At 41.2% G+C, this 27,289-nt stretch overlaps 1 protein-coding gene across 2 annotated transcripts; it reads left to right on the forward strand.

Moving 5' to 3' along the window:
* The first annotated feature begins 223 nt into the window (after positions 1-223).
* LOC133992136 (sprouty-related, EVH1 domain-containing protein 2-like) lies at positions 224-26,911 on the forward strand. Of its 2 annotated transcripts, XR_009927029.1 has the most exons (7): positions 224-436; positions 15,591-15,783; positions 15,885-16,053; positions 16,577-16,641; positions 22,637-22,795; positions 22,928-25,625; positions 25,700-26,911. XR_009927029.1 is itself a non-coding variant. In XM_062430832.1 (6 exons), exons 1-6 carry the CDS (start codon positions 411-413, stop codon positions 23,714-23,716), a joined length of 1,401 nt encoding a protein of 466 aa, XP_062286816.1. In that variant the 5' UTR covers positions 224-410; the 3' UTR covers positions 23,717-26,911. The 2 variants fall into 2 exon arrangements, 1 of the variants encoding a protein (XP_062286816.1); XM_062430832.1 differs by having other exon boundaries at positions 22,928-26,911.
* Positions 26,912-27,289: the final 378 nt, after the last annotated feature.

Raw genomic sequence — 27,289 nt, forward strand, 5'->3', positions numbered from 1 at the left:
TGTGTGTCTGTGTGCGTGTGTGTGAGTGTGTGTGTGTGTTTGGGGAGGGGGGTGGGGTGGGGGGTTGAGTAGAGAGGAGCTGGATTCGGCTACTAAATTGTCTGTATAGGCTACGTTACCTGCTGAAGGCGATGGGGTATTAAAGTTTAGGAAAAGGGGGCATTTGCGATCCAGACGCAACTGGGTGGCTCAAAGCCGGGGGGAGAGAAGAAGGGGGGAAAAGTAGAAGAAAAAGAAGACGGAGCTACAGCCTAGTCGAAGGCAAGCCAAAGAGCCGACACTCGCACAAAGGCGCAGGGGGGATTAGCTTTATGCGGAATTGGAGACAGAATCGGTGGATCCGTGGTGAAAGAATGACGAGCGAAAAGTATGCAACCGCCGTGGCACATTACCTGAGGTGAAACGAGAAAATGATAGAAGAAACACACCCAAACGAGTAAGTACTCTATCTCAAAAGATTTCTCTATCCGTCTCTCTCCCTCTCTCCTTCTCTCGCTTCTTCCAGTGCCTACAAGTTGGAGATGATTGGGGCAACTTAGTGGAATGTGCAGCTTTAACTCCCCTCTCAAAGCTTGGGGTTTATTTTTCTTATATGTCTTGCATTTTCTTTTCTTTCTTTTTTATAATTATTATTTTTATTCAGTCGGTTGGATTTGGTGCTTGATGCTGCTGTGAAGCAAAAGTATTGACAGTGCTCTATATACTAGACGCTTTTTAAGGCCCCCACCTTGGTGTAGACTTGAGAAGGCAAAAGAGAGAAAGAAGAGTAGGAGGAGGAGGGGAATAAGCGTGGGTGGATCGGAAACATTTTCTGAAAGGATCTGAAGCGAGAGAGCAGGCCCTGTTGCAGCGTAACTTAGAAACTCAAACACGCCCCGAAGTTACACCTTTTATAAACACGCAAACAGCAGCGAGGTCACGCACCTTTTTTATGTTTGTGCGTTGTTCAGTCACAAAAAGAGAGAGAGCAAGAGAGAGAAACCTTACGGCGTTTACAGAGACAAATTTCGCCTCGTTGTTTGGCCACATCTGTGTGTTTGCTTCCAACCGAAGGGGGAAGTCTCACAGGATATGAGATATCCGATATGCCTCATCCGCCATCTCTTTCTCAATCGCCCTCATTTGCATAGCCTACCGCGCTCCATTCATAAAAAAAATACCGATTGTAAACGACGTCTTCCCCTGAAAAAAATAGACGTTCTGTTTGAGTCGAGCCACATGCACTCGTGTCCGTCTGTTTCTATCTTTGCAGACCGGCGATCGTGCCGCTGCGTCTTGCGAAATGAAGCTAATATAGAGCCGTACAATGTGCAAGGCCCGCAGACCTGTTTATATGGCATTGGCACCCATAGGCCTGCATGGAAGCGCTCGAAGCTTAAAATTAGCTTTACTGGAAATGAACTGCGGTCTAATCTGAAATGCATTTTGTACTGGGCAGGTGTCAGAGCGCTTTTAGCCCAGTTATTGTTTCGACAAGCACGAATAGACCACCAGATCATTTAACACTTAACACACGCAGATTGTAATAGTGGGTTTTTTTGTTCAATGTGAGTCTGTAGACGAGGCTTTGATATCGTAGTTAAGGTCAAAATTACGCACATGTTAATGGTTTGGCATGGCAAAACTCTTTAAAATACTGGCTCTCCTGATATCGACAAGTCCTCCGTCTCTGTCAGACTACACGGGGCTGTGCTCGGTAGGAATGCCTGCCTTGCAGATCTGTGTCGGTGGGGGTGGAAGGGCGAAGGGCACCGGAGGGGATGTTTGCGCTGCGGTGGTGTGACGCCGGCTCATTCATAAAAGCCCTCTAACCTTCAGGCCGTCCCCATTCATGCCTGCTGGCCGCATAGCCGCCTGAGCAATGGAGCAAGTGGAGCAAATGCATCCCTATCTTTCATTCAGAGGGAGCAAAGTTATTGTTTTGTTATTCCCACTTTTTTGGTCTTTAAAAAAAACTTATAATCATAGGTGATTATATTTAAGCAGCCTTTACTATTTTCAGCCAAACAAACAAATCAAACATTTTGAGTTTTGTCAGTCTGACTGTACAAAAGTAAGAAACATATGCCATTTAGCTTAACTACAGTCATTGATAATACAACACGTAGGTCTTAGGAAAGATAGGCTTGCATATGTTGAGTGAGCCCAACTTTGAATTAGCCAAAATAGGATTGTACTGTCGCCGAAATGCTGAACACATTTGCAAGTAAATGGTAGCTAACTTTGCTTACCCGCGCCTTCCTACCATTAGCTCACTGATCGGACAGGATTTGTCTGTTTGTGAAGGGGCTGAAACAGTGTGGAATCTTTTAAAGTAATTTTGTACACCTATTTAACAATATACACCCAAACAAATCATTTTCTTTTTGTTCTTACATCAAAATCCAATCATGTTTTCTTCCTGTGAAACAAAATGACGTGTGCTTATGTAGGCTTGAACCAAACAGTTATTAGTCAAGTGGCACATAGCTAAGATTCATTATGACAGGCTTTTCAAATCATATTCCTTCCAACACTATTCCCCTGCTTGTCTATCCTGTTTCACCTGTAAATACATCATGATACAGAAGTATGCCAGTGTTCATATTTTAAGTGTAACATGACTAATAACAGGGCTGCCAACTCTCAACATTGACCACGATGCTCACACATTTCAAACTTTGTCACCACACTTTCGTTTTCCCGTGCAGCGGAAACGAATTCATTCAGCGAAAGAACACTCAGACAGACAAGAAATATTATTATGATGTTATTCATCGAGAAATATGCGCAAATGTTTTATATTGTGATTCATTTGTGTACTCTCCCTCTCCTCTCTCATCATAAGTATGAAAAGGCCATTCTTTTTAATCATTTCCTATCCTGATCCACCCAATTAGCAATGTATTGTTCTTGATGTGTTGTTGGTTTTTATAGCACCTTGAATCTAACTACTCTAGACTACTGCAGATGGCTGTTTCTTGACTTAATCAAGGAGGTTAGGTGGTGCACAAATGCAGGAAATCTGTTTTATATTACACTTTTTTCTGGAGGAGGGCCCCCAGACCGTTTCTATGGTGATGATGTGTGTTTCTTTTCTTGTGGTGTACGCCCCCACATAGCGCACAAATATCAATGGTTGATTTCATAATCATTAAGAAAAACAAAAGTGTATTATGTGCTCTGATCATTTGGAGACTTTGGTGAAAATATCCTCAATGGGTTTGTCAAACAACTGCATAATCACAGAGACTATCATGATATGCCAGCAAAACCTATTGCCAGCAACAAAGTTTGGTTGTGTAAACTTTATGAATGGCCATACCGTTGTGAAATTGTCTTTAGAGAGACTCTGTCGCGTGCAAATTCGAAACATGTCCTCCAACTATCCCCTTTTTATGTTAGCCAACAGCTATTTAGGCTTCTGTTGAATGTAAACTTAATTAACACTTGAGCAAATACAAGTAATCCTTGACTGACAGACATCTCTTAACTCTTAATTGTGTTTGGCAAATAATAACCAGACAGTCCCAAAATTAAAATAGCTGATTTGTGACAACAGTTAGTTTTATATCAGTTGCATTGCATTTAACAGAAATAGCACACCACTTCTTGGCCTGCGAATGTGTTTTAAAGGACAGGTTCACAATTTATGTCTTTAAATAACAGTCTGGTGCCCAAGTGAACATTGAAATATGATGTTCATATTGCACGTACAATGTAAGTGATGTAGGACAAAATCCTCAAGCCTCTTTCTGTGCAAAAATGTATCTAAAAGTTTCTCTGAAGCTAATATGAAGCTGGAGTCATCCCGATTTGTCAAATCAAGTAGATATGTTTCAATCTAACATTCTTTTCTTTCTGGAGTCCCTCTTTTTGTTACTATACTTCCACTATTGCTCAACAAGGGAACACAAAGAGGGAATTTGATGCTAACAAGGACCGTAAACGTGGCAGATAACCACTTGATACGACTAACTCAAACGACTGAAGCCACATATAAGCTTCAGATAAACTTTTAAATGTAGTTATGCACAAAATGACTGTGTGTGTGACACGCTGTGGATTTTGGACCCCATCACTTAAATTGAAAGCATACATATAAAGGGGATGTCCACAATGAACAGGAAGTATGATTACAGTGAGGAAAACCAGCGCTTCAGTGCTTATTTGGGCACCTGACTGTTATTGTGTTTTTTAGACAGACTTGAAAAATTGTGAACGTATCCTTTAAAGTTCATAGAACTACAGTTGCAATAGTGCAGTTTAAATAGCTATTTTAGTTGCAGTTTAGGTTCATTTACTGTTATTCATTGTGCATTTTACAGTAACTTTAAACAACATTTAACTCCACTTGTATGCTTATCTATAAAATTCTGATAGTAACCTTTTGGTACAACTATGCTGCTTCATAAGAGCATTTATTGTCTCATTACTGGACGGAAATAATGTGTAGTGTGCTGTTATCTGCTAGCTGTGTGTTGTGGTTTCTTATCAGAAATAAAACGCCTGTAATGGGATTGAGTCAGGGTCCGGAAATGAACACACCTCTTTTATACCTTTTGTGTCATATTGAAATGTGCAACAGTGCAGCTTTTCCTCTGATTATGTGTCTTGTGCCACAGGTTAGATAATTTACTACCGCTCCTACGTTTTCGTCCGGCCGCTCGTGTGTCTGTAGATAAACAACATGGCCTAATGGTGCAGTCACATGCACACATTTGAAAGCTTCACCTGCTCAATGGAACAATCAGACTTAATGTGTCAGTTTGCAATCACTGAGCAGTGTGATTACATTCTGTTTGTGAAATCTGTTTTGTTGACTACATGTCCTAAAACGAAACCATAACCGTAGCCGTCATGTCCTCAATTTGTAGGATGTTCCTCTTTGTCCTTTGTCCTGCCTTTTTACCTTTTTTTTATACAAGTGTAAGATCCCTCTTAGACAAACACACCCTGTAGAGTCACAACACAAGCAGAGGATGTATTGATCCGGTGTGTGTTGCTGCAGGGTCAGCATGTGCACAGTCAGTATCGGACAGGAGATGCCCGGTGACATTCAGCTAAGGTCAACGTAGCAACGAAACATAATCCATCCCCGAACAAAAAGCACTCATCAGCTGGCAAATGCAGCAGAGAGGAGTTAGCAGGTCTGCATGTTCCCTCAGCAGGACTGTTCTGTTCCTCACATTTATATTTTTTCGACGTTGGCAGCATTTGACATTGAGACTATAATTAACCTGACAGGTGTGGATTTTCACGACTGTGAAAAAGCTCATCTCCGAAACAACGCACAATTGGCAGAAAACCCCAAATAATAGAAACTAGAATCAGAAGTTGATATTAGTGTAAATGTGTCACCTCACTTACTCATAAAGAAACATCAGTCTAGTCTTACATCTAAACTGGGGCATCACACAATTTCTACAGCAATTGCACATTTTGTTAAAGGGATATTCCATCCTTAAACTTTTTAAAACTGTTTTCTGCTGCACGCATTTCCCTTCAACCCACCATGTCTCTTACTTTGCTTAAATGTGACATCCACAAATGTCCAATTTTGTCCCGACAAGCAGTCCATGACCTAAAGATACTCAGTTTACTATTATAGAGGATGAAAGAGTTGCATCTTCAGCCTAGATGTGTTACATTCATTTGTTAATTGTACATGAACATGGAAAGATTGAGCACAGCTACAGCAAAAATAACGTGTTTTTGTGCTCAGAAAGTGAGACTCGTTACTCTGACTTTTCAATATGTGTTACAGCTGCATTGCTTTCGGGTTTATTGAAGCTACTAGTATTGTAGAAAATGGTCTCTGGCTGTCTACTCTGCAATGATTCAGAGGGAGTGAACCTGAAACCTGACATTTCCTGTTTGTTTTAGAAATGCTGAAATATTTTCTACCATCAAACTCTATTTGTGGCCTGTTCATTTAAGTTGTATGTGCACTGTATTGCATATACTGTAAAAAGGTAATTAAGAATATAACAGTAGGGGGAAGAGAGACTCAGAGGACAGCATAACGGTTCTTTTACACTAGACCAAATACCACATAATGTCCAACATGAAAGAAAAACTAGAGAAAGAAATAGTAACATGATAAATATACAAGTTATTATGATTATATACAGTGTAAATATGGATCCACATAAAACAGCATGTCCACAGATGAACTTCCTTTGCAGACCCTTGGTATTTTTCTCTCCCTCTCTCTCTATCTCTCTGTACTCCCCCATACAAACACACATACACACACACACACACGCATCATGTGGAACAGATCCTTGTTCACAGTGTTTCCTGTGTTTTACAGAGCAGCTCATCACTGGTTGCTATCCGGGGCCTTTATATAATAGCTTGAGCTGTTTATATCTGAAGACTAAACAATGGACCAGGATTGTTTGCCTGTTTTTTCTTTCTTTCTCTTTTACTAATCTCTGCTCATCAGCTGACTGGATGACCAACGTTATAATAGCTTGAGTTTTCATTCACTTCACTCACTCAGTGTGTTTTTTGCGCTTGTCACGCCATGTATACAACGATCCACTGGGCCGGTTATTGAAGACCTCCCTTTCACTGCTTCCCTAACCAGTTCAGGTTTACACTTTGTTTGACAGCTTACTATCTTGATGATTGACATAACGCATAGTTTGTGTGTTATGTATATGCTCATGTATACTAACACTACTGTGCTGAACATTATGTGCACTGTTGCCCTGGCTGTCTATTCTTTCTCATTTATTTTAATAGATAAGAAACATTTTTCTCCACGTGTGATACTTTAAGGAAAATACGTCATTTTATTGGACATATTTGAAAGTCCATCCATTTCAGTTTGATGACTCACAAATCGGTTGATACGATCTGAAACTATATCGTTCGGTTTATTCCTGTTACGTAGTCAGTCTCAGGTCTTCCCTGTCCCAGTTTATGTTTAGTCACTCTTACGCAGAGTCACGTATTTGAATCTCAAGTTGCCCCACTTCCACACAGCACTGTCATACTTATTTTAAAGGGAGAAAATCATAATAGACGTTACTTAAACTTGTTTCAAACTTGTTCTTTTTGTAATCTTGAGCTTTTCCTATGAACATTTAATTGCAGCTATTCCTACAACACATAATAGAGAAAGACTACAGGCTATTTAAAACACCAACCACAAATAGCATCAGGAAATGCTGCAGCCCATCATGTGTAGTGTGTTAAATATATCAGCATATTTAGACTAGGGAACCCCTAAGAGAACAGACTTCCTAGTGTTCATTATGCAAATAATTTTCTGTTGGTTTGGTGCCCTGGAGCTTGACCACAGGCTGTCCAATTACAAGATAAACCATTGACATCTGACAGTTTATGTAAACGAAGTCTACCTGATCAAACCTGCCACGGTTGACATTGTGGCGGATGTTGATCACAGAGGCAGAGAGCATTAGAAAGTCCTTCATCGCTCATATTTGGCTTAACGCAGTGTAAGAGGATACGAAGCTTTGCAGGCGTCTGTAAGAGGTTTAGAGCCAATCAATTTATTTTATGTACAGTTTCCACATTTGATGGAGATGAAGGGGCTGCTGAGTTACCTCGGGGATCACAGCTTCCTGTTGGAGTACAATTACAGGCGTCTGGATAAAGTTTGGCATCTATGACACAGTTGGGCCCTGAACATTTCCACATAGTTGTTTTTGAACCAAACATATTACAATATCCTAATTTTTTTGTCAATACAGGCACTAAGACTGCACAATTATGTTTCGCAATGACTTAGACTTGAGTCAGCGTGTTATACAGCCTTTTCTTTGCTCCGATTATGAAATTGTTTTTGTTGAATACTAAAAAAACAATTATTTTCTGTACTGTAGTTTGGAGAACAATCTGACTGTAATAGCATTTAAAATGTTGAAATGCAGTGACCTTCTTTTGCTCCCAAAGAGATTAATAATCATGAATAGGCCTGAACTCGCCATGTGATTGGTCAGTCGGGTATGGGATGTTATCCGTTAACGCTCCTCTGCATATTAGTGACCTCACTGTCATGTCAACTGACACACACACATACACACTCCCTCACACCAGCAGTCCGAGCCTTTTGCTGCCTGGACGTGAGCGATCCATATAACTACAGCTGATTGACAGAAAACCGATCAAACTTCCCCTCAGGAGCCTCCAGTGTCAATAGTTGTGAATGAACTCGCTTCACCCCACCTCTCTCTCTCTCTCTCTCGCTCTCGCTCTCTCTCTCTCTCACTCTTGCATTAGCACACAAATGAAAAGTAAAGAGCGGCAGCCAAAAGTAAATGAAAAATGATAATCACACTTAAACTAATTTTCTGTTTTTATGTCGTGTGTAACTAAAAGTGTCACAAATGCATTACTTTTTACATAAATCACCTCACTTTGTAGAGATCTGCTTAGTTGTAGCACTTCCAGCTATCTCACATTTTCCTCCCTAGCAGCCCATTTAAATTAGAAATACTGTACATTAAAATACCAATACACAACTGAAGTGTGTGACTTGTTTGCCAAAGAATATAACTATGTACTAACAAAGTGTTTTAATGTACTTTATGTAAAGAAAATGCATGTACTGGACCGCATATCTGTAGCCTGTTTTTCACGTAACCTCTATATCTAACAAGTGCTTAGGAGGGGGATAAGACAACAGAAGCCCTCACACATACTTATTTAATCTTAAAAAAGAAAACAGAGGTATTAAGTTTACAATAATAAACAGTTAAGCAGAGAAACCAACTAGCACATGGTTGTAATTTCCACTTGATAAACACTGAATCAACTATTTATTTATTCACTTCATTTGGCGTTACTATTGTTCCTGTACCAGGAGTGTCAGCCTGTGCTGTGAAACACTGTCAGTGCATTACAAGTGCAAACCAATAATGCAATAATCCAGATTGTGAAGCGACTTTCAGTGGCTTCCTGGTCGCTGCAGACATGTGCTATATGTGCAGCCACACAGAGAGAGGCGGACCCTGTGCAGGGGTGTGTGTGTGTGGTTCTGTTGATCAGGCAGAGGCGCACCCAGTCATTCCTTGTCAGAAGTATAGCCGCCCTTATCACACATGGCTCGCCTCTTTATCTATCACACATGAGCTGGATTCCAGACCTGATAACCAGTTTTCTTCCCAGCCCCCCTTTTACGGTTTTATTACTATATTGCCACAAACAGACCATGTCAGGTATTTTGAAGGGTCACTTTAATCTGCTAGCACTGCCTCCCCTACAGTATGAGCTAAAAAGTTTGTATTTAAATACTTTATACTAAATCCAGACACAATATGGATGCCGACATGGTTTATTCGGAAATTGAATTCACAAATAATTGTTAAGAATTGAATGACTGAGCACTAGTGTGGCTTTGTAGGAAACGTACACGTGCGAACTCCACCCATGCATTGCAGTGCATTTCCTCATTATCATACAGACTTGTTTGCAAGGTGTGGACCAGGCATGGAAGTGAAAAGTATAGAATGGACACGTACACTCACAGCGGGATTCGAGTACAAGTCTGTGACAAATTTATATGGTGTAAAATTATTCTGGCTTTTATTTAAACATGGAGTTAATCAATTGTCTTACAATCCAGTGTGGTTATTACACTCAAGATAAGGAAATGCTCCAGAAAGAAACCTGAATATTCTCTTTTCATTCTGTTAATCTCTTAAAATACTAAAGTAATAGCGCTATTATTGTCAAGTTTTCCCAGAAATGTGGATGTGAAAATAAATGTAAGGCGTTTACGATCAATATATCTAGCTATCTATCTCTCTCTATCTATACTGTTTTATATCTGTGGGGGAAGTGAATGTAATGACTACAGTATAATCTATGAAACAGTTTTTGCATACGCTATTGAATCCGGTGCTGTGAATGATTGCCATGACACTGTTCTATTACTCAAGCTGTATATTATGATTATTATTATGTTGAATGGCGTCTTAACTAGCTGGAGGAGTTTGTGAGTCACAGAGGGAGGAAGTCAATTAGAAACGTGGTCTCAAGACACGTAAAAAAAACCTCCACTAGTTTTGACCACCAACAGGCAATAGTGCATTATTGCATACTGAAAGCTGGCATCTACAGTATATTGCCCGTCTTAAAAAGGAGACGCCGGACACACCCTGTACCTTCGACCCGATGGCAGCTCATATTAATTTAGACTAGAGGATGTGATTCATGAATTGCCTGTTCCTATCTTATCAGTGAGGTGTTGACTTCTTAAACAGTCATCACTCATCGTTTGACACTTTACATCCCACGTAAAATAGTTGAAAAAGGGGTTGTTTCCGAAAACACAGCAGCCTGAGCGTGTGATGTGGTGGGGGGGTTTTTCTTGGAGCCAGTGGGAGTTAGGGTTAGATTTAGAAGAAAGCAGTCTATGGCTTGAGGTGCACTGGCACAGGTCAAATTAATACAAAAACTCCTATAAAGATAAAATAACCTTTAAAAAAATTCCAGTTAGGCTAAGTGGTGAGGGAATAAAACATTATCCCAGCCTGTCCCATTCATTAACTTATTATTCTGGTCTCCCCTCCAGGTTGTGACCGGGTTAGGGTTATATTAAGGTTAGGTAATATTAGGCAGCCAGCGATGTCTGGAAGAAATCTATATATACATTTAAAGATGTGTGTGATTTTTTTATTTATTTTTTTTTCTCTCCTTTTTTTTTTTTTGCAATCAGGTGATTCATAAATGGTGAATCAGCCATGCTAAAACGTAACCACCTTTTCTCAAAGTGGGTGTCACAGTCCTTTTTTCAGCATTGGTACCTCGTGCAACATTCGTGTGGACAGAATTAGATTCACAGCTCCCAACTGTATGTGTGTGTGTGTCTGTGTGAATTGGTGCCAGAGCGTGTGGTCACTCCCATGTGTATTAAAGTAGCGCGTTGCTGCTGGTTGTGGCCGTCTGTGTGTTCCAACCACAGATTATAGGGCCTGTCGGCAGACGGGGCTCTAAACATGGGTCACAAGACAGCCCAAAAAATGTGACATGTTCATCTCAGAGAGCTGATAGCCAGCACTGTGTGTCTTAAAGCACATGTGCTTATATAGCACAGAATATTGTGTTATTTCTGTATGTGGGTGGCCTGGATGTGTGGTTCCCATATGTGAATGTGTCGTACATGTGTTTGAGTCATGTTGGACCGCAAAAATACTTAAATATAAAAGCAGTAGTGTGGATTTTAAAACATGTCTCGTTACGTCAGAGGTGCCCTGAAAGAAATAACCTCTCTGGTTAAAATAAAGATGAAATTAAGGGTTTCTGCACTTTGTCATCCTCTTTGGTAGCAAGAAGCAACTGGAAATCAAGTTGAAGTACAACAAAGAAGTACCCAGAGTCGCATTTTGTGACATAATCTCAGCCACATTGACAGCATGTTTTACTTCCTCCACACAAACTACGGCTTTGTTGCTGAGCGTCTAGTGTTCACACATTATATTTGTTGTTAGATAAGCTAATAGGTTAGCAGACCTAAGTAACACCAACATTATTCAAACGCAATAAATGGACACTTATGGCAAGATATGGGTAATTTATTTGAATAATTACTTCCAGTTTTTATCAAGGTAGTAAATAACTCTTCCACTGCTATTTAAACCCTGCTCGTTTCAGTTGTTTCTTTCACGCAGGTGCCTTTAAACAAATATTCCCATTCATCTTTTGCATACTTTTTCAGACACATTTACTTTGGGTTTTTTTCCTTGCCACAGATAGATGTATTTCTAGTATATCTGGTGTAGAAAAGCCTGATGTTTCAAAGCATGAAACTACAAAAATAGCACAGATAATGTTTTTCAGCCAGAAAGATGGCAAGCTGCTACCCAGAACAAACTTACATAGCGGCATATAAATTACAATTTCAACTACCAAATGTGACTGTTTAACATCTTACAGTAGTTGACGTAAAATTATATAAATAAAAAAGCCATTTAGCAGTAGCCTAGCTGCTCTTTTTTTAGCCATTGTAGGCTCTTGCTAGCTACTATAAACTATGCTTATATGCTTGCCTGATTCTCCTATATCTCAAGTTAATGGAAACATAAATAGATCATTGACATGTTTTGAATTCCTTTTCCTTTCCAATGTTGCCATTCAAGTTTCCCACGTGGCTAGCTAGAACCTGGATGACTGTTTGCGTCCGCCCATTGTGGTTGAACATGATATGAATGATTTCCGCTTGCAAACTGTATCACTGAAGCTCCAGTCTGCCACCAATAACAATTTGTCTCTCTAATGTCTTTCAGTGTCATGTGTTCAAAAATGATTACAAAGGTAGTCTTTGTGCTGGTGTGTCTTTTTAATGCTCAAACACAATGAGCCTCTAATATATGAATGGAAAAGTCTAATGTGATGGTGTGTGTGTGTGTGTGTGTGTGTGTGTGTGTGTGTGTGTGTGTGTGTGTGTGTGTGTGTGTGTGTGTGTGTGTGTGTGTGTGTGTGTGTGTGTGTGTGTGTGTGTGTGTGTGTGTGTGTGTGTGTGTGTATGAAAGTGCAAACCTTGTGGGTGACTGTGGTTGCTTTTCTGTGCGGACTGTTTGTCTGCTGTCAGCCAGTCAGTCTGTCATTCAGTCAGTTTTATGAATGTGTGTGGGTGGGAGCTGGTGAACCAGTTTTGCCACGTGTGTGTGTGTGTGTGTGTTTGATGTTCACTTCAAATCCCCGGGACTGTCTGTAAGCTAATTATATAACAACACCTCTCTCATTCACTCCCACTCTGCCTCTCTTTTTCCCCTCCCTTTCTCTCTTTCTATGTTTCTCCTTCTCTCCTCATCCCTCGGCCGCCCACACACACACACAAACACACACACTCACACACATAGTGCAGCATCGATGGAATACACAAAGGTACATCCTGTTATTGTCAGATCATTCATGTGGATTGTGACTCTGTTCATTGTGTCCCTGTGAGGGTGGTGGCTGTCATGCTAATGCTTGACAATGCCTTTTTTTTACCATTCAACCTCCATTGTATTGTCTTATGCTATAGGCCCTGACGACTCTATTGGCTGCAGTGGGACTCTTTGTCATGTATTATTTAGTACAGCTATATAGACTAAACTGTAGCAGCAGTATTATCTGTCGGATTGTATGACATGTGCCTGATTGTGGCTCCAATCTGCAGTTTTTTTTAGTCTGTTGAACGTTCACTAACTGGTGTGTAGGTTTGGGAAATAATTATGTGAAGCAGGGCTGAATCTAATGATGATTTTCATACAAATTCCTCTGTTTGGTTTATTTTTTTAATAGTGATTTAATATTTAGTCAAGAAAAAGATGGAAAAAGGTCCTTTGGAGTTTCTAAGAGCCAAAGATGTCATCTTCATATTGACTTGTTTTTGTCAGACCAACTCCACAACCCAAAGATGTTTAGTTTGCAATATATAAATTAAGAGAAAAGCAGCAAATCTGCACATTTGAGAAGCTGGGATCAGCAAATGTTCGGCATTGTCACTGCCGAACCTATAAATGGTTAAATTAAATTTCACAATCTATAAAATGTCTAAATTAAGTCATACAAATAGCTTTTTTCCGTTATTTATTTAGAGTTCATTTGATGGTTTTTCTTTCTTGAATCGTGTTTTGTTGTGTTGGATGAGATTTTGGTAAATTGATGTGTTTTTATGTAATTTTGTGACAAATGTTTTACTCTGACAGATCTCACTTGTACTTGTCATTTATCTCAAGAGGCTTTGTGGTTAAAGGAAGGTCAAAAAATGTGTTGCAAAATGGTTTGTTGCTCACTGTTTGTCATTTTACTCAACTTGGGACATTTCACAAATAATTAGTTAATTAGTATTATAATTAGAATTGTCATCGGCCTAATTTTGTGGTGTTCAAGTAATCGATTAATTCATTGACTGAAATTAGCTTTTCAGTTTAGCACTAGCAAAGAAAATGCAACACCAAGCTGCGTTGAACTAATGTGTGTGTGATGGTGTGTGTGTTTTTGTGCTGACTTGTCCCGGTACAACACCTCCCACCTCAGCACAGCGAGGAACGGGCAAAGTCGTGACTTGAGACGCCCTCAAACATTCTGCCACCGTGTGAATCCAGCTCTATAATAAACTGCTGTGGCATTAACAAACTCTTAGACTCGTGTGCATGCCAGAAAAATTGAAAAAAGTTTACACAAAGGTAACTTTTCACGAATCTAAGCCAGGATGAAGTGTTAGTTTCAGCCTGAGGAAGAATTTTTGTTGCCTAAAGTGTGTGTTTTTTTTATATTGCATGGTAAATATTTGTTCAGAAGCTTAAATACACATTTTTACATCCCCACATGATATCTTCCCTGGGCGCTCATTTTTAGTTAAAAGCATTCTCTTTTAGTTGTTGTTTGTAGAGTTGCAACAGTGAGTTGATTAATCGACTTATTATTTACAAAAAGATAACTTGCAAGTATTTATGATAATCAATTAATCCCTTTAAGTATTTTTTTACGCAAAATGTTGTGGGTTTCAGTTTCTCAGATGTGAAGTTGTAATGCTATTCTTTTTATACATTATAGTAACATTAATATCTTCTGGTTTGGGACTGTTGGTCACCTTTGACTCTGGAAAATTATAAATAGCATTTTTCACTATTTTCTGACTTGTTACAGCTATTAAATGAGAAAATAGATTAATCAATAATGAAAATAATTGTTAGATGAAGCCCTGCTCTTTTTCTTCCTTTGGTGTATTCGATTTTTACACATCTACCATAGGTGTAAGTGTACATTCTTTGTATTTATACCCAAAAATGTTCATATCCAGTATTAATAACTATGTTCAGACTCAAGACTCTCTGGTGTTGAGTCATTTTGATCTCATGCAGAGATTGTTCTGCTCCTAAATATTGATTTGAAGTCTCCTGAAGTTTCATTATTAGCTGTTACTTTACTATTATCACTCACAATCCTCCTGAGGTGTTTAGATCATACTGTGCAGCAGATGCTTGACAGAAAGTATTTTGAGTTGTTGTGTTAAATGGAAACTAAATGCAGAATCTCATTTGACAAAAATCAAAGTGAAGGACATTCTGCTTACACCTTACACCTCTATATATTGTGCATGCTGAGTTAATAGAACATTTGACTGGGACATATGACTATTCATTATTGGATGTTTGACTGTGACATGAATACGTTTCCCCTCAGACTGCAGCTACAGGAAGTATAAGGTTTTCTCATCTGATGTGTTTTTTCAATATTAATTCAAAGGCCTACTTTCCCTGCCAAAAAATACCTGAAAAAGCTTTAATAGCCTGGATTTCTGCACTGTTTTAGAGCTTTACTGCTCTCATTCTTGACATTCATACAAGTCACTACCCTCAGACCTGGTGGTTTGCAATCCAAACTTAACTATGTAGTTAAATTAGTAGAGAAGAAAATACAACGCATATTCATATATTTTGTCATAGAAATTGTTATATGCAAAAAATATCCGCTATTAGAGCTTCAATACAATCAGCGTCGATGTTGTTCTTAAACACATCAGACTGCTGACACATTCTGTATCAAACAAGCTATTTCTGCCGCATCCTTCGCTCTAATATAAAAACATATTTTGCAGTTACCATGCTAATAATTCCTCCCCTCTCTTTCTCTCTATCCAGTGACAGCTACATCGTGCGTGTGAAAGCGGTGGTGATGACGCGGGACGACTCGAGCGGCGGCTGGCTGGCCCAGGACGGGGGCGCTCTGAGCAGGGTGGGGGTGTGCCGCCTCCTGCCAACAGAGCTGCTGCCCGTGCCGGCCTCCAGCTGCTCCCAGTTCCTCATCCGTGGTGAGCGGCTGCGGGACAAACAGGTAAAAACACACACGCACGCGCACATGATGACAAAAAGCACTCAGGGGTCATTTAAGGAGAAGAGATTATAAATTGTGTCCCTGCTGTGTCTGATGAACAGGTGATCCTGGACTGTCCGCTGAGGAAGGACTTGGTGTACACCATAGCAACGCCCACGTTTCACCATTGGAAGGTGGAGGACAGGAAGTGCGGCCTGTCTTTCCAGAGTCCAGCTGATGCGAGGGCTTTCGACAGGGGGGTACGGAAAGCCATCGATGACCTTGCTGAAGGTACGCTGTGCTACAGTGGGTCAGATTATAGATCAGCCAGGGACAACTGATTACAGAGAAGGGTGCAGTTTATTTTTGAGTCAAAATGCTGTCCACGAGAGGGTAAAGACACAAGTCACGGTGTACTAGTCATGAGTAAAATAGGCAATAAACAGTGTACATATCTTTCCAAAATTCTACAGTTAAAGAGAAACCCATGAACATCCAACTAATCTTTTTCTTAATACTGTGCTATCAAATGTGTTGGGAAGAGCTTAATTTTGGAAGTACAACTTGGATTCTGACTGAAGGCAACAGCTTTCAATGAGAGAAAGTGAATAACGTTAATGAATTCTGCAGCCTGACTTTACAGAGACATGAAGTGATGAGTTTTAAACTCAACTGTGGATGACAAATAGGACACCCAGATGTTCCTGTACAGCTGTAATATCTCCTCCGCTTCTGTTATTTTCTCGTTTTCACCCCAGAGTTTCAATAAAATTAACTTCATTCTTGAGGTAAAGTTATATTTTCTTCCCTCTAGGCTCCACAACCTCCTCTACAGCACTCCAGACCGAGGGCGAGCTGGGCGACGACGACGTCTTTACCGTAAGTATTTTTCTTATATTCAGAATTGTGGGCGATTTAGGTCCATTACCTCAACAACAGCTTTCTTTTTATCCATTATAACTGCTACAAATCTCCAGAAATCTGTGTGCTTTTACCTGAAAATGTGAGTCAACAAGTTAGAATCAGCAACATGTTTCAAAGAGGAAAAGTATGAAGAAAATATGCTCGCTAGAAAAAAACGCATTGGCACATCAACTCCACTGATTTGTGGGCTTAAATAGAAAATAATACTGTGGCTGTTGCAGCCTACATCATGCAGTGCCAATTTTTTTTGAATACTAGCAGTGTCACAATAACCACAATGTAATATTAGTACCAGCTTTTTTCTTTAAGTAATAAACTGGATTTGTCAAACAGTGTAGGTGTATACTCCAGACTGTGGCTCAGTTTATGTAAATCCTTTTTCCTTTATCTCAAATCTGCATCTAAACATCCTTTTTGAAGCCATCATGGAAAAAGGAATTTCAGGTTGCATGTGCAGAGGTTTGTTTAAAAAAAAAAGAAGAAAATCCAGTGCTGCTATTTGGCCCTGGATTTAACTATTTTCAGTACACACTAATCAACTGTTCAGCCAAGATCTCAAAGGAATCTCCTGCATCCAAAACATATCTCAGGATTTTATTTTCTGCTGTCTAACAGAGGGTTATTCAGCTCAGGACATTAGTATTCCCTCCCTGTCACATATACCTGCCACAGTACATGAAGTGTGTGTGTCAGGGCCTCTCTACCTTAAGTTAGCATTGAGGACCCCCTCCCCCCACGCTGTAACCTGACACCAGGAGCAGCAGGCAGGGTCACAAGGTCACTTCCTGTATCCCACCACCTCCCTCTCTCCTGGTGACCCCCCCACCCCTTTCCACCCTTCCAGTTGAAAAGGAGAGCAGTAACCAAACTAGCAGCTAGCAGCTGTTTCCCAGCTTAGTGCAGGGCCGGTGATTTACGAGAGGAAGTGCCTCGTGGTTCATCTTTGACTCTAGCTGTCTGTAAGGGCCAAGACTAATAGGTGCTCTGCTGGGAGTGTACAGCCACCACAGAGACGCACACAAACACATGAGGAGGGGTGGAGGGGAGGCTACAGCGCTGTCAGAGGGTGGAGCAATGCCTGAAATGGAGCATCAGGTTTTCAGTGAGCCTTCAGTGCAACACATCCAAAGCAAATCCAGGATATTGTTGCTGGAAAAGCTGCTTTATTCACCCAAAAATGAGACTCAACTTCTCTTTTTTATTTCAGTTAAAGCTCATGACATAACAAATAATGAGATAGCCTCCATATTTCTATTTTAGCGCTCTTTCAAGCTACTGAATTTACTTTTTTCTTGCACAAACTTGGCTCACCCTTTTTAATGAATCACCTCTAATGGCCCCGATACACCAAGCCCGCAAGCACCAGCAAAGGCAGACTGTTGAAGTATTGTGTCGTGCCTCGCAGTCTGCCGCACCGAAACGATTAAAGCCAATGGCTAGCAGACGGCTAACATGCACATACATCCTGCACCTGCACGAGAGGAAATATTTAGCCATGTGTAATCCTTAAAAAAACAAGTGGAAAGGAAAAAGCTAAACTAAATCTAGCCTACCATTTTTACGCCACATTGAGTCTATGTTGAAATGACGTTGTATATACAGCACATGTCTGATAAAGCTTGAACTAATGCTGTTATATTTAGTTTTGGACTGGTGTAGTCAGCCCAAAACATGAAAAATTAGGAATAAACCACATAAAATTAGATAAATAACTGATTGAATAGCTCTCTATAGTGTAGATTTACTACCTAATACTTTTTTGTGACACATCAGATTTTAAGTTGAGTTTGGGCATTGTTGTTGTTTAAAGCTTCTGGTTCAGTCAGGTTTAGTTTTTTCCTGGGTTAGGGTTAGTCTCTATAACTGCTCCTGCGTCCATGTGTGTCATGTGTTGCAACAGACATACAGTTCCCACAAAAGTCTGTAGCCAAGCCTTTGAATTAGCTTGATGAAGTAACAGTCAGTAATTGATGACATAAAGGGAAACTGTGCTTTGGGTCTTAAGTCTAAAGCATGTGTCAGTGCGTGTGTGTGTGTGTGTGTATGTGTCAGGTTCAGTTGGGCAGGGTCAGTTTTAGGCATCACGCTGAACTCTTCTCTTCACCGAGTGCCAACAATTTAACACGCTCCAGCCCCCAAACGTGTGCCAACTGTGCCAGACACACTGCAAAAAGTACAGGCTATGGTCAGCAACAGACACTCAGTAACAAGCCAGCGATGCCACGACTGATGGCTTGGTGTGTCGGGACCCTGCTGGAGTCAAGACTGAATAATATCATCACAAATGTCCATCTTGAACGTGAGCATTTAGCGTCTATGTTTTTCTCTACTTGATGATCTTTTCAGTAGCATTTTGGAGGGAAAGCATTTTCCCTTTCCTTCACAAAAAAACACATTTCCAAAACATATCTAGTCCTTTTCTCAATGGGACTCGAGACTCACTGCGTCTTGTGAATGCTTTCAAATTTTGACATTAGCTATGACACTAAAATCCCAAGTTGATAACCCTGGGGTAGGTTGAGGGAGCTCAGTATTGCTTGTGTTCCTCTTAGCCTCTGTTAATGACCTTTCCCAAAGTTAGCGGTGGCGGCAGTCGTGGACAGGGGGAAATGTTGTGGCAGATTTACAGTCTTCGGGGGACGGGGAGGATGGTCAGAGGGGCTGGGGAAAGGGGGGAGAGCTAGGATGGACATACTTCCTAAATTATTCCTCGTTCTCCAAACCTAAACTTAACCCAACCCTTCCTCTGTCCCTCCCTTCGGCACGTCTCCTCTCTCTCCCTCTCTCTCTGTCTCTATTTTGGCTCATTCACAACAGGGGGAGTGAAAGCTATTGAAGCAATTCTGGGCTCATCCCAGGAGAGCGAGACGGGCCTGTTGAAGGATGAATCCTCCCGAGCTTTGACTCGGGACATGTTTTGTGTCAGAAAATAACTTGAAATGCCCTCTGTCCAGCCTTGGGCCAGAATATGTAGAGAGAGGATGTCCAGAAATATAAACTCTCCCCCTCAACTCCTCTCTGTCTTCTTGTGCAGTTTGCAGCAGAGAGTCTGGTCTGTGTTTTGAATTAGTTGCAGCCGTGGAGGCCAGAGTAGGACTGGTTTTAAACCGTATCGGCCCCCCTCACCCCCCACCCCCGGTAATGTCTTCTCCAGGGGGGCGGGGCCTGGAGCGGAGGCAGCATGTTATGTTATTTTTGGCCGGCTGCTCTGAGGGCTTTGTAAGAAAGCAGGGGGAAATTCTCAGCATGGCGGTATCCATGTGGGGAGCGTAGCCCTGGACACAGAGTGGGGATATAATGGGGATAGCTTCAGCAGACAGACAGACAGACAGACAGTCAGACAGAGACAGACAGACAGACAGACATGCAACAGATCTGGGTCATATAACTCTAATGCTAATAATTCATAGCGTTGGTTTTAGGCTTGATGGAGTGTCAGATAGGTGATATGTAGCACACAGGGTGAAGATTTTGTCAATTTGATCATGTTTGAGAGTAAGGTTGTTTGACTTTTGCAGGTTATATGTTACCTGACAATAATCATGTTTTTCCACTGCATTAAATACATATCTATTCTGACATACTATAGGTTGGATTAGACACTTTAAGGCTGTTTAGTTTCTGTTGTGAGCAGGGAAAACATTTTTTGCTGGTTTAGTTTTAGCAGCCAGCAGTCATAGATTTGCAGTGATTGGATAACTATTAAATGATAAAGATGTGGAATCATGCAAAAAAAATAAATTACGGTATTTTCTTTGAGCTGAATGATTGATTGCAACCATTTTTGGATCATTGTTTTGTTGCATTATTTTCTTTTTTGTAGGCATGTTTTACATTTGAGATATTTGGGGTCTTGTTTAAAGACACTTTAACATGCGGATATGATAAACCAGCATCAGCTCCTCTGTCTGAGATGTTTATTTCTTTTTGTCTGTCCAGTAAAAGTTATGGAATCAACTCATCTGTTTTTCTGTGGAATTGTTTTTGTTTTGTTTTGTTTTGACGAAACTAAATCATATCAGTACGGAAAAAGGAAGCACAGAAATGGCTGCTGGCAGAGACTGAGCATCAGCACAGGCCAAACTTTTCCTGGACAGACAAACTTGTTGACCGTCGATGCAAGTTTCTGTAGATCTGCTGACCTCTGATGACCAGTCGTGTAGCTGTCGAAGCAAGATAAAAATGCAAAGAATGACCGTCTCACACAACCTCACAGATTAATGCTAGACACACATATACATTTTTCTTTTTTCTAACATTAACGAGTCAGTAATGGGTTAACAAAACTCATACCACATACACATACAGGCACATACCACATAACTGCAATGTCCATAGTTTAATTCCCAGCTGGGGGAACTCGGTTGGATTCTGAAACAGTTCAACTGCTCAGACTTCAACCTGGGGCTGCACCTCATGATTAGTTTGATTATTGATTAATGTGCAGCTTATTTTCTTGATTTTTTTGTCAGCTGTTTTGACTATAAAATGTCAGAGAAAAAGTGAAAATGCCTATTCTAATTATCCAGAGCAAAAGCCACATCTTCATGTGTCGTGTTTCGTCAGACCAGTGGTGTACAAGCTGAAACCAGCAAATGATATGTCACTTTTGCCTAAAAAAATAATTATTCAATTATCAAAATAGCTGCTAATCTATTAATTGTTGGAGCTCAACTTTCCAACCTTCCAAAAAGTTAAAGCCACTTCTGTTTCTCACACAAAAAACACATGCACCCTTTCCATTGGGTCAAATACATCTTGAGTATCTTATATATGTGCACACATACATAAAGAAACAGGAGAAGTCCCGACCTGCCTATCAGCTGGTAGACCCCCCCCCCCCCCCCGACTGCCCTGCAGAGGCTGACCGCCAGTGTGCTTGTCTGAAAATCTGTCTGTCTGACCGCTACACGGCAGCGGCTCAACTGTGTAGTGTCTGGCCAAGATTTGAGTTGGAGTCGAGCCCTGACAGCCTTTAGCGGAAAGAGGACAGGATACTGTTCACTCAAACACGCACACACACAAAGATTTGGGAAAAGAGAGAAGGAAAGGTGGAATGTGTAGAAAGTGAGTTTGAGAAGAGGAGGACAGGTTTTTTGGGGGGTAAAAGAGTGAAGAGGTGGGGGAGAAGACTCAGGGGAGAGGCCAAAAGAGGTGATACTGTGTGTGTGCAGAAAACTGACTTCCTAATATCAAGTTGCGCAACAAACTTCCTCTCAAACATGTCAAATCGTTCTTTGACATGTCCAATGATATTGTCTGTGCTCAAAACAGGAATTTTAACAGGTGATTTTGGTGGTTTGTTTTAGTCCTGAAGCAACTAGTAGAATGAATAATTTATCATTTATTAAACAAAAATGCCAAACATTTGCTTGTTCAAGCATATCCAATGTGAGGTTTTACTGCTTTCGGTAGTCTGTTGTGCTGCTGGAGGTGTTCTGAATATTTTGTCCACCCCGTTTACATCACTTGGGGTAAAATAAATAATAGAAACACAAGTCGTTGGGTCAGATGAAGTCCATCACAGATCTGCACTTTCAAATGCAGCAAACAATACCTGCTTGGCTCCTTTTTTGACTCTGACATCACTGTGGTAACCTTATTAACCAGATAGGGTTAGACATAATCTCCACCTATATGATTAACTAACATTATTTTAATTCTAAGTCTCATTGTAGTTACAGGTTTGATGGTCACTGCAGTATATTTCTAAGTGGATGCGGTTGCAGATGTTATTATTAAAAGTTTACCTCACACACAGTGATCCAAATGTGGATCAAGTGGCTCGAAAAACAGAGCTAGCTCTTCCTGTTTTCCCAATCAGTGGCGGGCCGAGGTTTCCTGTTTTTGTTTGTCCAATCGTGGCGTCCTCTCGCACTAACTATTTGTTTGACGTATCCAATGAGAATGCAGTTTTCAGCCCGCATCCTGTGTTTGTTTGTCCCCTCAGAACACCACAGACAGCTCATCCAACTCCTCCCAGAAACTGGAGAGCTCTCTACAGCCGCTGGAGTCCTCGCCCCTTCCGCAGAGACACAAGTGTATGCTGGGACATCGCCACGACCTCCATGACCCCTATCGGCTCTCAGACCACTACTTTTTGGACCAGGTGAGACAAACGGCTGCCAGTTTTTTGTTTTTCTGGTTATTTTTACAATGACGTTGTTTACTGCTCATCTAAACAAGGCATACCGGATGATTACCGCCACCAGCGTTGAAATTTTACCCTCCTTTCTTTCAGCCCCTGTCTCGGATTCCCCGCCATGTCACCTTCCAGGAGGATGAAGAAATCGTCCGCATCAACCCACGGGAGCGCAGCTGGGAGCGAACTACAGAGCGGGTCCACGGTCGTCCGTCGGACCGCTCCTGGCTCACGGGCTACGAGGACTACCGCCACGCCACTGTGCGTGACAAGTTCATCCAAATGGACGACACTGAGTCCTACGTACACTTCGCCAAGACGGAGGCGCAGAAACACGACTACACTTACCCGCTGGCGCCGGCCCTGTCGCCCTCAGACTCTGACCCAGCTCTCGGACCCTTGACCAATAAGGGCCAAGGCGGCTCGTATCGCCAAGGCTTCTCCTCTGTGGTCTCCAGCCAGCCCCGCTCCTTCCTCCCAAGCTCCTCCCCGTCCACTAATGGCGGGAAGGGGCGGAAGCAGGACGGGATGGAACGCGCTCAATGTGAGCACTGCGGCGAGGCCTTTTACATCACCGACAATCGGAGAGGCCGGTGCCAGGATGCGCCGGACCCTGTGCGGGCGTGCATCCGGCGGGTCAGCTGCATGTGGCTGGCAGACACCATGCTCTACCACTGCATGTCCGACCCAGAGGGGGACTACTCGGACCCATGCTCCTGTGACGGGGGCGAGGGCGGCGGCGGAGGCCGATTTGGCACACGCTGGTTAGCCCTGCTCGGCTTGTCTCTTGTGGCGCCCTGCCTCTGCCTTTACCCGCCTCTCCACGCTTGCCACCGGGCGGGGCTCGTGTGCGGCTGCTGCGGAGGCCGACACAAGGCGCTGAGCTGAGCCCTCCACGCTCGGAAAAGGCAAAACCTTTAACCCAACGCAAGCACAGGGAAAGGGAAGGATGGGGGAAGACAGGGAGGGGACAAGTGGTCATGGCTGCTCGCTCTCTTGCCTTGGTTTCTCTGGGTTTCTCTACAAATTCCAGACACTGAAATAAGCCAAAAAAAAAACAGTTGGTGCATTTTCTGAACGGCCTGGGAAGATAAGCTCCCCCTTACGGCAGACAGTTCTCTCAGCTCTCCACGTGGCCATTTCATGCTGTTTCCAGTGAGAGAGCGCTCTTTTTCAGGGGGCCTTTTTTTTTTTTTTTTTTTTATAGCTGACCTATATGTCATGTATCACATATGCAGGTACTTTATACTTTGTACACTGACTTGGCGTCAAAGAACTTGAATTATTTCTCTTTGTTCTATTCTTTTCTCTCCTTTGATGTTCGCGTGGCCATTTTGTTTATATTCTATTCCAATATCAGGCCCGCTCAGCTCTACTCCAGCTACAAGAGAAATCAGACACTACACCTCTTTATGTGCGTGCATGTGCGAGAGTGTGCGTGTGTGTGTGCGCGAGTGTGTGTGTGTGTGTGAATGGTATATGTGCATGCTTACAATGTGCGCCGAGGCCTTTTGTTGTCAGTTTTGCAGCTTATAGTAAAGTTTATGTATATAGTCTATATAGCTCTCCACCATCGACATCTTCTTTGTTCACTGAAAGAAACGTGGTACTCATCTTAATCTAATATCCCAAAGATTTGTGTTTTTATCCTATTTATTTTCTCACTAAATTGATCTACCAGCAAAAGGGTGCTGGGTTGTGATTTACTCACTGAATGAGACGGTGCCTCAAGTCATGCTATGATACTCTAGCATTTGTCTCCCTGCTCCTTTCACGTTATTTCAAACAGTGCCTAAACTATCACTTAAACCAGGAACCCATCCAGTCTTAGAGTTCCAGTCAGTTTTTTTGGCTCATTTTACTCAACGTTCACTTGAAGCAGTGTGAAATGTTAAGGCTCTGATTTCCTCATTTTTCGCAGAATCTCAGCCAGCGGTCCGTGGTCACCTCAAGGACTGGAAAAAGTCAGAGAAACTGTTCAAATTGGTGCCCGTTATTGCCTTAAACCGTGGAGTTGGAGATGGTCACTCTCGCTCCAAACTTCACCTCATGTCCCTCTGAAGATGTCTGCTATAATAAAAAAAAAGCGTGAGCATGGTTATGGCTCTAAGCAATCAGCCTCATCACGTACACTTATAAACTTGGTTTAAACTATTTTTATAATGAAAAGGAACTCTTAAAAAGTTTCTCAAGTGTGTAAACTAAGGACTTCAGTATGCCTGCGATGTACAATCAGCTCCCCTCGTTCAGCCCCTCTCTCTAGTGGAGCCCACCAGTCACATATGTGGAACAGCTACATCCTGCCTGATGGTGATTTGAAGGGTTTAATAAATTATTTGACTTTAAAACCATGTTCAAAGCTTTTCAAAGTATTCAAAAAGGAAAATAGATATAGAAACCTCCTGGCTAGTTGTCTGACATACTTGTGATTGTTTTAGGTCTTAACAGATGTGTAAAATTAGATTTAAAACTTTATTTGGCCAGAAATGAATATCATTTTGACCTTTTACATGCACAATGTTACTAGAACTATGTCGTGAGTCTTATTTCGCATTTAACTATCCAAGCTGAGACTAAATGTACAATTTGTTAAAGGAATAGTTTGACATGTTTGGAAATACACTCATTGATAACACACATCTCTGTTCATTAACATGAAGCTAACCTACAGCTGAAATGCAGCTAGTTTAGCGTCGTATAAAAACTGAAGAACAGGGAAATAGCCTGGTTGTGTCCAAAGTCTCGCTTGTTAAATACACACAAACATTTAAATGCATGTTAATTAATGAGTTTTGGAGTGTCCAGAAGGTGTGTACGTTTGTTTTTTACCTTTGGACAGAGCCAGGCTTTTTTATTTCCCCTTTTTTCAAGTCTTTCTGGTAAGGTAAGATAACGTCTCTGTAGCTGTAGTTTCATATTATCAGGCATAAATATGAAATTGGTATTAATTCCCAGCAACAAAGTGGCTGTATTTTCCAAAATGTTGAACTCTTCCTTTAAAGCTAAATTATGGGAGATTAACATGAGACAATTTGCTGAAACCACAGTGACATGTAACTAGCGTGCTCCATCCCTCTCAGTCCTACAGTATTTATGTTTTCCTTCCCAAGCTCGCTCTGGTATCATCATCATCATGCTCACAGGCATCATGTTTTTGACAAGAGCTTGACAGATGTACAAAAGCAGGCATTGGAGGGAAAATTTAAAAAACGCTGTACTACCTGCTTGCGACACCGCAGCCGGCCAATCACACCCTCACACTGAAAGCACAACACTAAACTGACAACTGCTCGGGTGCTTTTTTTTTCTTGCTTTGTCTAAGCCTGGTTGATGGCAACATCAGGGATGTAACCGGGAACACAATGAGCTGGTTAGAATAAAAAATGTTTTAATGGAAAAAGAAAGAGGGGGTGTTATCTCCAAAAAAAACCCCAACAACAACAAAAAAAACAAAAACGGCTGAAATTCTGGAAACAAACATCCATCTTTGATTGTTGTGGGATGATGAAGGAAATGTCACTTACTGTAGTTCAAATACAGAATGCCTGAGGATGTCCTTTTTCCTTCCCTGGTTGTGTCTGTCTCATACATCCTGTCCTGTGCACCGGTTTGTACGTCCTTGGTGTGTGTGTGTGTGTGTGTGTGTCTGTGTGCGTGCATATGCGTGTGTCAGCGTTTAATCATTTTTCTCTGTCTTGTCCGGTGTTTGTGTGTGTTCTCACATGTCAGAGCCATTTACAAGTGCCTGAACGCATCCTCTTTATCTCCTTGTGTATTTAAATCGAAAAATTAAAGAAACGACTCCCTGTATTGAATTAGACCCATTTTTTACGCTTAGTATTTTTACCTCTGTAAAAAAAGAGCAAAAATTATATTATATATATCAAGTGTATGTTGTACATTTTTATTTCTATTTTGTTTTTTTAAAATAACTGTTTCTAACATGTACGATGGATGTAGCTCTTGCTTTTCGAGAAGGAACAGGAAGTACTTTGTAGATACTGAAGGGTGGCCAGGTCTGTGAGAAAACTAAAGTGAAATGTGTGTCTTACTTTCCGCCTCCAATAAAATGAGAGAAAACAGTGAAACCACACACGAGTCTGCTGATTAATTTGAGTTCCAGTTCGAAGTTACTTCCCTATAAATAAATACTGTTAAACTAAAAACCAGCCCCTTGTATTTTGTAACCAACTGCAGTTTTTCTGCTGCACAAATCATCATTTACCTCCATGTTCCTCCCATTTTAGTGAAGTATTTTATCAGTCCATAAATCACATTTCAACACATTAAAATAACAAGAAGTCTCAAAGTATTATTATAAATTGACTCCAACATGAAATGAAATGAATCATAAAAAAGGGAGGAAAAAAAGAAGCATGCAGGAGGCTGTACTTTGGCACAGTGGTGCTTTGAGTCAGAGCTGCAACTAACAATTCTTTTTTTTTTTTTTTAATATTAGTG

Source organism: Scomber scombrus, chromosome 12 (genome assembly GCF_963691925.1).
Source record: "Scomber scombrus chromosome 12, fScoSco1.1, whole genome shotgun sequence".
In the NCBI taxonomy this organism is placed as follows: Eukaryota; Metazoa; Chordata; class Actinopteri; order Scombriformes; family Scombridae; genus Scomber; species Scomber scombrus.